This window comes from Argentina silus, assembly GCF_951799395.1.
Source record: "Argentina silus genome assembly, contig: scaffold_178, whole genome shotgun sequence".
In the NCBI taxonomy this organism is placed as follows: domain Eukaryota; kingdom Metazoa; phylum Chordata; class Actinopteri; order Argentiniformes; family Argentinidae; genus Argentina; species Argentina silus.
In genome coordinates this window covers 27,501-40,223 of record NW_028152617.1, presented here as the reverse complement: position 1 = coordinate 40,223, position 12,723 = coordinate 27,501, and the positions used below count along the sequence as shown (strand labels likewise).

The 12,723-nt window shown below is 40.0% G+C and overlaps 1 protein-coding gene across 1 annotated transcript in view; it reads left to right on the top strand.

The window, feature by feature from the left end:
• The first annotated feature begins 676 nt into the window (after positions 1-676).
• LOC310824717 (7SK snRNA methylphosphate capping enzyme-like) overlaps positions 677-12,723 on the top strand; it is an 18,957-nt gene continuing 6,910 nt past the window's right edge. The window contains exons 1-3 of the mRNA XM_083697977.1: positions 677-1,579; positions 2,072-3,553; positions 4,073-4,270. Coding sequence (XP_083554103.1) covers positions 2,120-3,553; positions 4,073-4,270 — 1,632 coding nt within the window. The 5' untranslated portion in view covers positions 677-1,579; positions 2,072-2,119. The remainder of the gene's footprint in view (positions 1,580-2,071; positions 3,554-4,072; positions 4,271-12,723) is intronic.

Sequence of the window (12,723 nt, the reverse complement as noted above, 5' to 3'; positions counted from 1 at the left end):
ACATGTTTGGCCCAAACGCCACAAAACTGCATTTCCCATGATGCATCGTGGTCCTTGCACATGGGGAAGGAGTGGGGGAAGGAGTGGGGGAAGGGAGGGGAGCGAGGACGAAGCGAGAGAAAATATACCTTCGGTGTTTACCGTTACGAAATGTTTCCCACCCCAACCCCTCCCCCCACACACACACCTCCCCTCTCTAGAGCAATATCTGGTTATTTATACATCAACTGAGATCTAAATGCATCACAAACAGCGTTGTTGACACGGCATGGGGTGTCCGCGGCAGATCCCTGTCGCCGCTACAACACCAGACAGCTTTTAAACCAACCGTCACCTCTTTCACAGCCTAAACGGCCGTTGGTCCGAGGGGCGGGGGTGTCAGTCAGTACCTGCACCAAAACCCGTCCTTGGTTATCAAGATATGTACTTCAGTTGTCATAAATTAAATGTGGACATGATTGTTTCCCAATGCAGACAGGCAGCCACACAGACACCTCGTCTACCGGAGGGCGGGACCTAGTTCTACTTTCCAGCCAAAGCCAGTGTTCCATTGGTCACTTCGAGGGGGTCGGGCAGCAGGGTGGGTCGCGATTGCTCCGACTGGCCGTCCTTCAGCCCCTCGGTGTATAAAAACCGTGGCGAGGCTGAGAAGCGGACAGAAACCGATCAACTCTGATCGACTTCAGCTACAACAGACAACAGTAGCGACATTTACATTCACACACACACACACACACACACACACACACACACACACACACACATACACACACACACACACCCACCCACCCTCACAGATTACCTGGACATTCTTTTCTTTTTTTGTCTTTTGGTAGAATCTTACCCAATCTTTATTTTATTTTTTTCCGTTTTTTAATTTTATATTTTATGGTTTTTTGTTTTGTTTTATTCATTTCTGTACTTTAGTAGGGAGTTGAGCAGGAACTGTGCAGGCATGCTAGACGACCGCTGCTGTGCTCCGTTCAGCTGCCGGTGTGTGTGTGTGTTTGCGTTTGTTTTTGAGAGCCAGTGAGTCGGGGGAGTGGCGGAGAGAGACGGGGAGAGACGGAGAGAGACGGAGGGAGACGGGGGGAGGCGGAGAGAGACGGAGAGAGACGGAGAGAGGCGGGGAGAGACGGAGAGAGACGGAGAGAGACGGAGAGAGACGGGGAGAGACGGAGAGAGGCGGAGAGCTGTGCGTCGGTCGTGAGGGAGGGCAGTGCGTGTCTGAGGGGGAGGCGGGCCGTCGCGCTGTCACTCAGCTGAAGCCCTCATCGGGTTGGGCGACGACTGAGTCCGAGAGGCGTGGCTATGCTAATTAGCTATACTGTTTCACGACGCAGGAGGCGGGGTTACGTACGGGCACGCAGAGGGGGGGGGAGTGTATGGTTGGACAAACACCCCCCACACACACACACACGTCGTTCACAGTGCAGTGTTTGTTAGATAGAACTTTAGGCGTAGCTGTCTCAGAGCTGTGAGGGGGGGAGGGAATGAGAGACACACACTGCATATTTGACTAAAGCGCAGAGGAGAGAAGACAGGTCTGACAGACCAGAGGGAAGAGCCATTCTGCAGAGTAAGTGGTGTGTGTGTGTGTGTGTGTGTGTGTGTGTGTGTGTGTGTGTGTGTGTGTGTGTGTGTGTGTGTGTGTGTGTGTGTCAGCAGTGCAAAGCAAAAACCAACAACACTTGTTGACTCACCCTACTGAGACATATGATGGACCAACGTGTGAGGAAGTCCGGGCAAGACTGCCAGTTAGAGAACTCACCGCTGGCTGGCTGGCTGGCTGGCTGGCTGGCTGGCTGGTGACTGGCTGGCTGGCTGGCTGGCTGGCTGGCTGGCTAGCTGGCTGGTGACTGGCTGGCTGGCTGGTTGGTGACTGGCTGGTGACTGACTGACTGGTTGGTGACTGATTCACTGTTTGGCTGACTGACTGACTGGCTGGTTGGTGACTGACTGCCTGGTGACTGACTGGCTGGTTGGTGACTGACTGACTGACTGGTTGTTTGTGTGTTTGTTTGTTTGTTATTCTGATGTCATCCAATCCCCTCTCCTCCTGTCCCTCCAGATTGATGCCATTGGCTGCTGCGCCCAGAGCCCCTCCCACAGGAAGAAGATGATCAGGATGTCATTGGACAAGGAGACGGTCCTGCCTTGTGACAGCCGGGGGGACGCGCTGCTCCCAGAATGCCCTGCTGCGGGAGGGGGTGTGGCCTTCTCCGGCAGTGTGGTGGTAACGGAACATGCCCCCCCTCACCCCCTACGCCCCCCGAACGGCGTCCAGCCCGCCCCCTACCCGCCCCAGGGCCCTGCCCCCTACGCGCCCCAGGGCCCCGTCCCCCAGCAGCGGACGGGGAAGCGGCGTTTCTCCCTCGGGGTCGGATTCAAGCACCCGGGCTTCGGCAAGCGCCGGCGCCGCGCCAACAGCGACAGCCAATCATCGGAGCCCGTGCTGCCGTGCAACTTCCAGCTGGGTGGGAACATCTTCGACCCGCTGAACCTCAACTCCCTATTGGACGAGGAGATCAGCCGATCCCTGAACGCGGCCACGCCCCACACCTCGCCCCTGCCAGCGCGGGCCAGAAACCCTGTACAGATCCTGGTGCCCCGCGACATCACGGACCCGCTGAACCTGAAGAGCGGGGGGGGGGGGAGGGAGGGGGAGGAGGGGGGGGGGGGAGGAGGGGTGCTGGTCTCCCCCATGAAGATCAGGAAGAGACACCGGAACAGACACCATGGGGGAGGGGGGGCCCAGACAGACCCGACGGACCCCCCCACAGACACAGACAGGTCAAAGGTCACGGTGGAGGGGGGAGGGGGCGGTGGCGTGGTTGCAGTACTGCAGGCGGCCAGAGAGGGCAGCGTCGTGCCAGAGTCTCCCCTGCCCTACGAGCTCAACACCACCATCAACTGCCGAGACGAGGTAGTCCCGCCCATCCTGCCCCGCAGACACACCCACCCGGGCCCCGGCTCCGCCTCCAAACCCCGTAGCCACGGCAACGGCCATCATCGCCAGCGCAAGCGGCGCCGTACCACCTCTGCGAGGTCGGAGCTCTCCTCAGTGACCACCACAGCACCCCCTCTGGCTGGGAGGCCTCCTCTCACCTTCCACACCCCGCTAGGGGCTGGGGGGGTTGGGGGCCGGGCGGGGCCGGGCGGGGGGGCACACATGCAGCAGCATCAACACCACCACCACAACAACAACAATAACAACAAACTCAAACCCCACAAGAATAAGTTCCTGTACGGAAACTTCAGCCGTTACTATGGATATCGGGGTTCCTACAGTTACCCCGGGGAGGGGTGGGTTGGCCCGGGGGAGGACCCTCGACTGGCTCTGCTGCGACCCGATTGGTTCAGAGGGAAGGCTGTGCTGGACATTGGCTGTGGCGTGGGTCACATGACCCTGGCCATCGCCCGGCGGTTTGGTCCCGCCCACATCCTGGGTCTGGACGTGGACGGGCGGCTGGTGCACGCAGCGAGGCAGAACATACGGCACTTCCTGTCGGAACAGGAAGCACAGGGGAGACAGGCAGGAGAGAAGAGGGGGAGAGGCCAGAGAGTGGAGGGGGAGACGGAGGGAGAGAAGAGGGGGAGAGACCAGAGAGAGGAGGGGGAGACGGAGGGAGAGAAGAGGGGGAGAGACCAGAGAGAGGAGGGGGAGACGGAGGGAGAGAAGAGGGGGAGAGGCCAGAGAGAGGAGGGGGAGACGGAGGGAGAGAAGAGGGGGAGAGGCCAGAGAGAGGAGGGGGAGACAGAGGGAGAGAAGAGAGGGAGAGACCAGAGAGAGGAGGGGGAGACGGAGGGAGAGAAGAGGGGGAGAGGCCAGAGAGAGGAGGGGGAGATGGAGGGAGAGAAGAGGGGGAGAGGCCAGAGAGAGGAGGGGGAGATGGAGGGAGAGAAGAGGGGGAGAGGCCAGAGAGAGGAGGGGGAGACAGAGGGAGAGAAGAGGGGGAGAGGCCAGAGAGAGGAGGGGGAGACAGAGGGAGAGAAGAGGGGGAGAGACCAGAGAGAGGAGGGGGAGACAGAGGGAGAGAAGAGGGGGAGAGACCAGAGAGAGGAGGGGGAGACAGAGGGAGAGAAGGAGGAGTGTGAGGCTGTAGAGGAGTTAAAGCAGGCCCTGTGGTTGGTGTCTCCCTCTGCTGGTGGTGGGGGGGTTGGACCACGGTTCCCTGTCTCCTTTAGAGTGACCAGGGGTCCCATCGCTGCCCCCCACCTCCTCAGCTCCCCAGACGCTACATTCCCAAACAACGTCTCCTTCGTCACGGTAAGACATCGCGGGGGGGGAGGTCTCTCTCTCTCTCTCTCTCTCTCTCTCTCTCTCTCTCTCTCTCTCTCTCTCTGAGTGAGTAAAGGCAAAAGTTGTGTAATATTGCTAATATATTTGTGTGTGTGTGTGTGCGCGTGCAGATTCAGATCTGATCATGTTGCCTAGGCAAGGTAGAAAAATGCCCCAAAACACCCAATAATAATCATCACTATCATCAACCACATTGGGGTTTTCAGTGCCGTCACGGAGGCCGGCCTCCAACACCATCACTAAAGAACACAATGAATAGCTGGACTAGAAGAACATTCAAGACTTTTGTAATTTACAAAAAACAACATTGATTAAAGTGTGCACATACAGTAGTGGCCTACACTGTAAAAACAATAAGCCAAAACTGGAAAAGGCAACAGAGTTTCCAGCCAATAACAGTCATCAGAATCAAACAAAAGCCAACCTCACAGGTCTGTTGGTTCCTGATGTAACGCAGCACAAATAACACACATTCACCATTACCCACAATCCCCGCTTAAATTGCCTTAAAATAACAGCAGATATGTTTCATCTCTGAGGTGGATCTCTTTACTTTCACTGGTAGTTTCTTGTAAAAAAAACAAAAAAACAAAATAAATACCATTTAATTTTCTGTGGAATGAAAGCAGTTTGTGTTGACAGTGACAGCCTTGGCAGCTGTGTTGATCTGGTTCAACTAGGAGAGAGAAGAACATCAGGAAGTGAATGAGCGCTCACCAATCACCAATCACCAATCAGCCAATGCAATTTGATAGGTCTAGGGCCGAGGGCATATCAGTCTATTATATCAGTCTATTATATCAGTCTATTATATCAGTCTATTATATCAGTCTATTATATCAGTATTATATCAGTCTATTATATCAGTCTATTATATCAGTCTATCATATCAGTCTATTATATCAGTATTATATCAGTATTATATCAGTATTATATCAGTCTATTATATCAGTCTATTATATCAGTATTATATCAGTATTATATCAGTCTATTATATCAGTCTATTATATCAGTCTATTATATCAGTCTATTATATCAGTATTATATCAGTCTATTATATCAGTCTATTATATCAGTCTATCATATCAGTCTATTATATCAGTCTATTATATCAGTCTATTATATCAGTCTATTATATCAGTATTATATCAGTCTATTATATCAGTCTATTATATCAGTCTATTATATCAGTCTATTATATCAGTATTATATCAGTCTATTATATCAGTATTATATCAGTCTATTATATCAGTCTATTATATCAGTCTATCATATCAGTCTATTATATCAGTCTATTATATCAGTCTATTATATCAGTCTATTATATCAGTATTATATCAGTCTATTATATCAGTATTATATCAGTCTATTATATCAGTCTATTATATCAGTCTATTATATCAGTCTATTATATCAGTCTATTATATCAGTCTATCATATCAGTCTATTATATCAGTCTATTATATCAGTATTATATCAGTATTATATCAGTATTATATCAGTATTATATCAGTCTATTATATCAGTATTATATCAGTCTATTATATCAGTCTATTATATCAGTCTATTATATCAGTATTATATCAGTATTATATCAGTCTATTATATCTATTATATCAGTCTATTATATCAGTCTATTATATCAGTCTATTATATCAGTCTATTATATCAGTATTATATCAGTCTATTATATCAGTCTATTATATCAGTCTATTATATCAGTATTATATCAGTATTATATCAGTCTATTATATCTATTATATCAGTCTATTATATCAGTCTATTATATCAGTCTATTATATCAGTCTATTATATCAGTATTATATCAGTCTATTATATCAGTCTATTATATCAGTCTATTATATCAGTATTATATCAGTATTATATCAGTCTATTATATCAGTCTATCATATCAGTCTATTATATCAGTCTATTATATCAGTCTATTATATCAGTCTATTATATCAGTCTATTATATCAGTATTATATCAGTCTATTATATCAGTCTATTATATCAGTATTATATCAGTCTATTATATCAGTCTATTATATCAGTCTATCATATCAGTCTATTATATCAGTCTATTATATCAGTATTATATCAGTATTATATCAGTATTATATCAGTATTATATCAGTCTATTATATCAGTATTATATCAGTCTATTATATCAGTCTATTATATCAGTCTATTATATCAGTATTATATCAGTATTATATCAGTCTATTATATCTATTATATCAGTCTATTATATCAGTCTATTATATCAGTCTATTATATCAGTCTATTATATCAGTATTATATCAGTCTATTATATCAGTCTATTATATCAGTCTATTATATCAGTATTATATCAGTATTATATCAGTCTATTATATCTATTATATCAGTCTATTATATCAGTCTATTATATCAGTCTATTATATCAGTCTATTATATCAGTATTATATCAGTCTATTATATCAGTCTATTATATCAGTCTATTATATCAGTATTATATCAGTATTATATCAGTCTATTATATCAGTCTATCATATCAGTCTATTATATCAGTCTATTATATCAGTCTATTATATCAGTCTATTATATCAGTCTATTATATCAGTATTATATCAGTCTATTATATCAGTCTATTATATCAGTATTATATCAGTCTATTATATCAGTCTATTATATCAGTCTATCATATCAGTATTATATCAGTATTATATCAGTCTATTATATCAGTCTATTATATCAGTCTATTATATCAGTCTATTATATCAGTCTATTATATCAGTATTATATCAGTCTATTATATCAGTCTATTATATCAGTCTATTATATCAGTCTATCATATCAGTATTATATCAGTCTATTATATCAGTCTATTATATCAGTCTATCATATCAGTCTATTATATCAGTCTATTATATCAGTCTATTATATCAGTATTATATCAGTATTATATCAGTCTATTATATCAGTCTATTATATCAGTCTATCATATCAGTATTATATCAGTATTATATCAGTCTATTATATCAGTCTATTATATCAGTCTATTATATCAGTATTATATCAGTCTATTATATCAGTCTATTATATCAGTCTATTATATCAGTATTATATCAGTCTATTATATCTATTATATCAGTCTATTATATCAGTCTATTATATCAGTCTATTATATCAGTCTATTATATCAGTCTATTATATCAGTCTATTATATCAGTATTATATCAGTATTATATCAGTCTATTATATCAGTCTATCATATCAGTCTATTATATCAGTCTATTATATCAGTCTATTATATCAGTCTATTATATCAGTCTATTATATCAGTCTATTATATCAGTCTATCATATCAGTCTATTATATCAGTCTATTATATCAGTCTATTATATCAGTCTATTATATCAGTCTATTATATCAGTATTATATCAGTCTATTATATCAGTCTATTATATCAGTATTATATCAGTCTATTATATCAGTCTATTATATCAGTCTATTATATCAGTCTATTATATCAGTATTATATCAGTCTATTATATCAGTCTATTATATCAGTCTATTATATCAGTCTATTATATCAGTCTATTATATCAGTATTATATCAGTCTATTATATCAGTCTATTATATCAGTCTATTATATCAGTCTATTATATCAGTCTATTATATCAGTATTATATCAGTCTATTATATCTATTATATCAGTATTATATCAGTCTATTATATCTATTATATCAGTATTATATCAGTCTATTATATCAGTCTATTATATCAGTCTATTATATCAGTCTATTATATCAGTCTATTATATCAGTCTATTATATCAGTCTATTATATCAGTCTATTATATCAGTATTATATCAGTCTATTATATCTATTATATCAGTATTATATCAGTCTATTATATCTATTATATCAGTATTATATCAGTCTATTATATCTATTATATCAGTCTATTATATCAGTCTATTATATCAGTCTATTATATCAGTATTATATCAGTATTATATCAGTATTATATCAGTCTATTATATCAGTATTATATCAGTATTATATCAGTATTATATCAGTCTATTATATCAGTCTATCATATCAGTCTATTATATCAGTCTATTATATCAGTCTATTATATCAGTATTATATCAGTATTATATCAGTCTATTATATCAGTCTATTATATCAGTCTATTATATCAGTCTATCATATCAGTCTATTATATCAGTATTATATCAGTATTATATCAGTCTATTATATCAGTCTATCATATCAGTCTATCATATCAGTCTATTATATCAGTCTATTATATCAGTATTATATCAGTCTATTATATCAGTCTATTATATCAGTCTATTATATCAGTCTATTATATCAGTCTATTATATCAGTCTATTATATCAGTATTATATCAGTATTATATCAGTCTATTATATCAGTATTATATCAGTCTATTATATCAGTCTATTATATCAGTCTATTATATCAGTATTATATCAGTCTATTATATCAGTCTATCATATCAGTCTATTATATCAGTCTATTATATCAGTCTATTATATCAGTATTATATCAGTCTATTATATCAGTCTATTATATCAGTCTATTATATCAGTATTATATCAGTCTATTATATCAGTCTATTATATCAGTCTATTATATCAGTCTATCATATCAGTCTATTATATCAGTATTATATCAGTATTATATCAGTATTATATCAGTATTATATCAGTCTATCATATCAGTCTATCATATCAGTCTATTATATCAGTATTATATCAGTATTATATCAGTATTATATCAGTATTATATCAGTCTATCATATCAGTCTATCATATCAGTCTATTATATCAGTCTATTATATCAGTCTATTATATCAGTATTATATCAGTCTATTATATCAGTCTATTATATCAGTCTATTATATCAGTCTATTATATCAGTCTATTATATCAGTCTATCATATCAGTCTATTATATCAGTCTATTATATCAGTCTATTATATCTATTATATCAGTCTATTATATCAGTCTATTATATCAGTCTATTATATCAGTCTATTATATCAGTCTATCATATCAGTCTATTATATCAGTCTATTATATCAGTGTATTATATCAGTCTATTATATCAGTCTATTATATCAGTCTATTATATCAGTCTATCATATCAGTCTATTATATCAGTCTATTATATCAGTCTATTATATCAGTATTATATCAGTCTATTATATCAGTCTATCATATCAGTCTATTATATCAGTCTATTATATCAGTCTATTATATCAGTATTATATCAGTCTATTATATCAGTCTATTATATCAGTCTATTATATCAGTATTATATCAGTCTATTATATCAGTCTATTATATCAGTCTATTATATCAGTCTATCATATCAGTCTATTATATCAGTCTATTATATCAGTATTATATCAGTCTATTATATCAGTCTATTATATCAGTCTATTATATCAGTCTATCATATCAGTCTATTATATCAGTATTATATCAGTATTATATCAGTATTATATCAGTATTATATCAGTCTATCATATCAGTCTATCATATCAGTCTATTATATCAGTATTATATCAGTATTATATCAGTATTATATCAGTATTATATCAGTCTATCATATCAGTCTATCATATCAGTCTATTATATCAGTCTATTATATCAGTATTATATCAGTCTATTATATCAGTCTATTATATCAGTCTATTATATCAGTCTATTATATCAGTCTATTATATCAGTCTATCATATCAGTCTATTATATCAGTCTATTATATCAGTCTATCATATCAGTCTATTATATCAGTCTATTATATCAGTCTATTATATCAGTCTATTATATCAGTCTATTATATCAGTATTATATCAGTCTATTATATCAGTCTATTATATCAGTCTATTATATCAGTCTATCATATCAGTCTATTATATCAGTCTATTATATCAGTCTATTATATCAGTCTATTATATCAGTATTATATCAGTCTATTATATCAGTCTATTATATCAGTCTATTATATCAGTCTATTATATCAGTCTATTATATCAGTCTATTATATCTATTATATCAGTCTATTATATCAGTCTATTATATCAGTCTATTATATCAGTCTATTATATCAGTATTATATCAGTATTATATCAGTCTATTATATCAGTCTTTCATATCAGTCTATTATATCAGTCTATTATATCAGTCTATTATATCAGTCTATTATATCAGTATTATATCAGTCTATTATATCAGTCTATTATATCAGTCTATTATATCAGTCTATTATATCAGTCTATTATATCAGTATTATATCAGTCTATTATATCTATTATATCAGTCTATTATATCAGTCTATTATATCAGTCTATTATATCAGTATTATATCAGTATTATATCAGTCTATTATATCTATTATATCAGTATTATATCAGTCTATTATATCAGTCTATTATATCAGTATTATATCAGTATTATATCAGTCTATTATATCAGTCTATTATATCAGTCTATTATATCAGTCTATTATATCAGTATTATATCAGTATTATATCAGTCTATTATATCAGTATTATATCAGTCTATTATATCAGTCTATTATATCAGTATTATATCAGTCTATTATATCAGTCTATTATATCAGTCTATTATATCAGTATTATATCAGTCTATTATATCAGTCTATTATATCAGTCTATTATATCAGTCTATTATATCAGTCTATCATATTGTGGATACATTTAAATATGATAGGCCTTTATCCCAGCTGACCGTTGGGCTTTCCTCATAGCAAGCTGGTGAATGAGGTTAGGGTTAGGGTTAGGGTTAGAGGCTGTGAGGGTTAGGGTTAGGGTTAAGGTTAGAGGCTGTGAGGGTTAGGGTTAGGGTTAGAGGCTATTAGGGTTAGGGTTAGAGGCTATTAGGGTTAGGGTTAGAGGCTGTGAGGGTTAGGGTTAGAGGCTGTGAGGGTTAGAGGCTGTGAGGGTTAGGGTTAGAGGCTGTGAGGGTTAGGGTTAGAGGCTGTGAGGGTTAGAGGCTGTGAGGGTTAGGGTTAGAGGCTGTGAGGGTTAGGGTTAGAGGCTGTGAGGTTTAGGGTTAGGGTTAGAGGCTGTGAGGGTTAGGGTTAGAGGCTGTGAGGGTTAGGGTTAGAGGCTGTGAGGGTTAGGGTTAGGGTTAGAGGCTGTGAGGGTTAGGGTTAGAGGCTGTTAGGGTTAGAGGCTGTGAGGGTTAGGGGTTAGGGTTAGAGGCTGTTAGGGTTAGGGTTAGAGGCTGTGAGGGTTAGGGTTAGAGGCTGTGAGGGTTAGAGGCTGTGAGGGTTAGGGTTAGGGTTAGAGGCTGTGAGGGTTAGGGTTAGAGGCTGTGAGGGTTAGGGTTAGAGGCTGTGAGGTTTAGGGTTAGGGTTAGAGGCTGTGAGGGTTAGGGTTAGAGGCTGTGAGGGTTAGGGTTAGAGGCTGTGAGGTTTAGGGTTAGGGTTAGAGGCTGTGAGGGTTAGAGGCTGTTAGGGTTAGAGGCTGTGAGGGTTAGGGGTTAGGGTTAGAGGCTGTGAGGGTTAGGGGTTAGAGGCTGTGAGGGTTAGGGTTAGAGGCTGTGAGGGTTAGGGTTAGAGGCTGTTAGGGTTAGGGTTAGTGGATGTGAGGTTAGGGTTAAGGTTAGGGTTAGGGTTAGTGAGGCCTGCGTCTGAGCCATAGTCCTGTAGGAACGCTGTGAGAGGTCGTAGGTCATGGACAGAGGGTCTCGCTTGTCACGTTGACTCCAAATACAATGTCACACCAGAGACACTGACCCTAACCCTAACCTTAACCCTAACCCTAACCCTAACCCTAACCCTAACCTTAACCCTAACCCTAACCCTAACCCTTAACCCTAACCCTAACCTTAACCCTAACCCTAACCCTAACCTTAACCCTAACCCTAACCCTAACCCTAACCCTAACCTTAACCCTAACCCTAACCTTAACCCTAACCCTAACCCTAACCCTAACCTTAACCCTAACCCTAACCCACCAGAGGACACTGACACATCTGACACTTTCAACGCCATGTTGTGTACTTCCCCTAGCTGGTGCTTCCCTGCCTCCACACGGCTCCCAACCCTAACCTCACATCCACTAACCCTAACCCTAACCCTAACCTTAACCCTAACCCCAACCCTAACCCTAACCTCACAGCCCCTAACCCTAACCTCACATCCACTAACCCTAACCCTAACCTTAACCCTAACCCCAACCCTAACCCTAACCTCACAGCCCCTAACCCCAACCCTAACCTTAACCCTAACCCCAACCCTAACCCTAACCCTAACCTTAACAGCCCCCAACCCCAACACTAACCCTAACCCCAACCCTAACCCTAACCTCACAGCCCCTAACCCCAACCCTAACCTTAACCCTAACCCCATCCCTAACCCTAACCTTA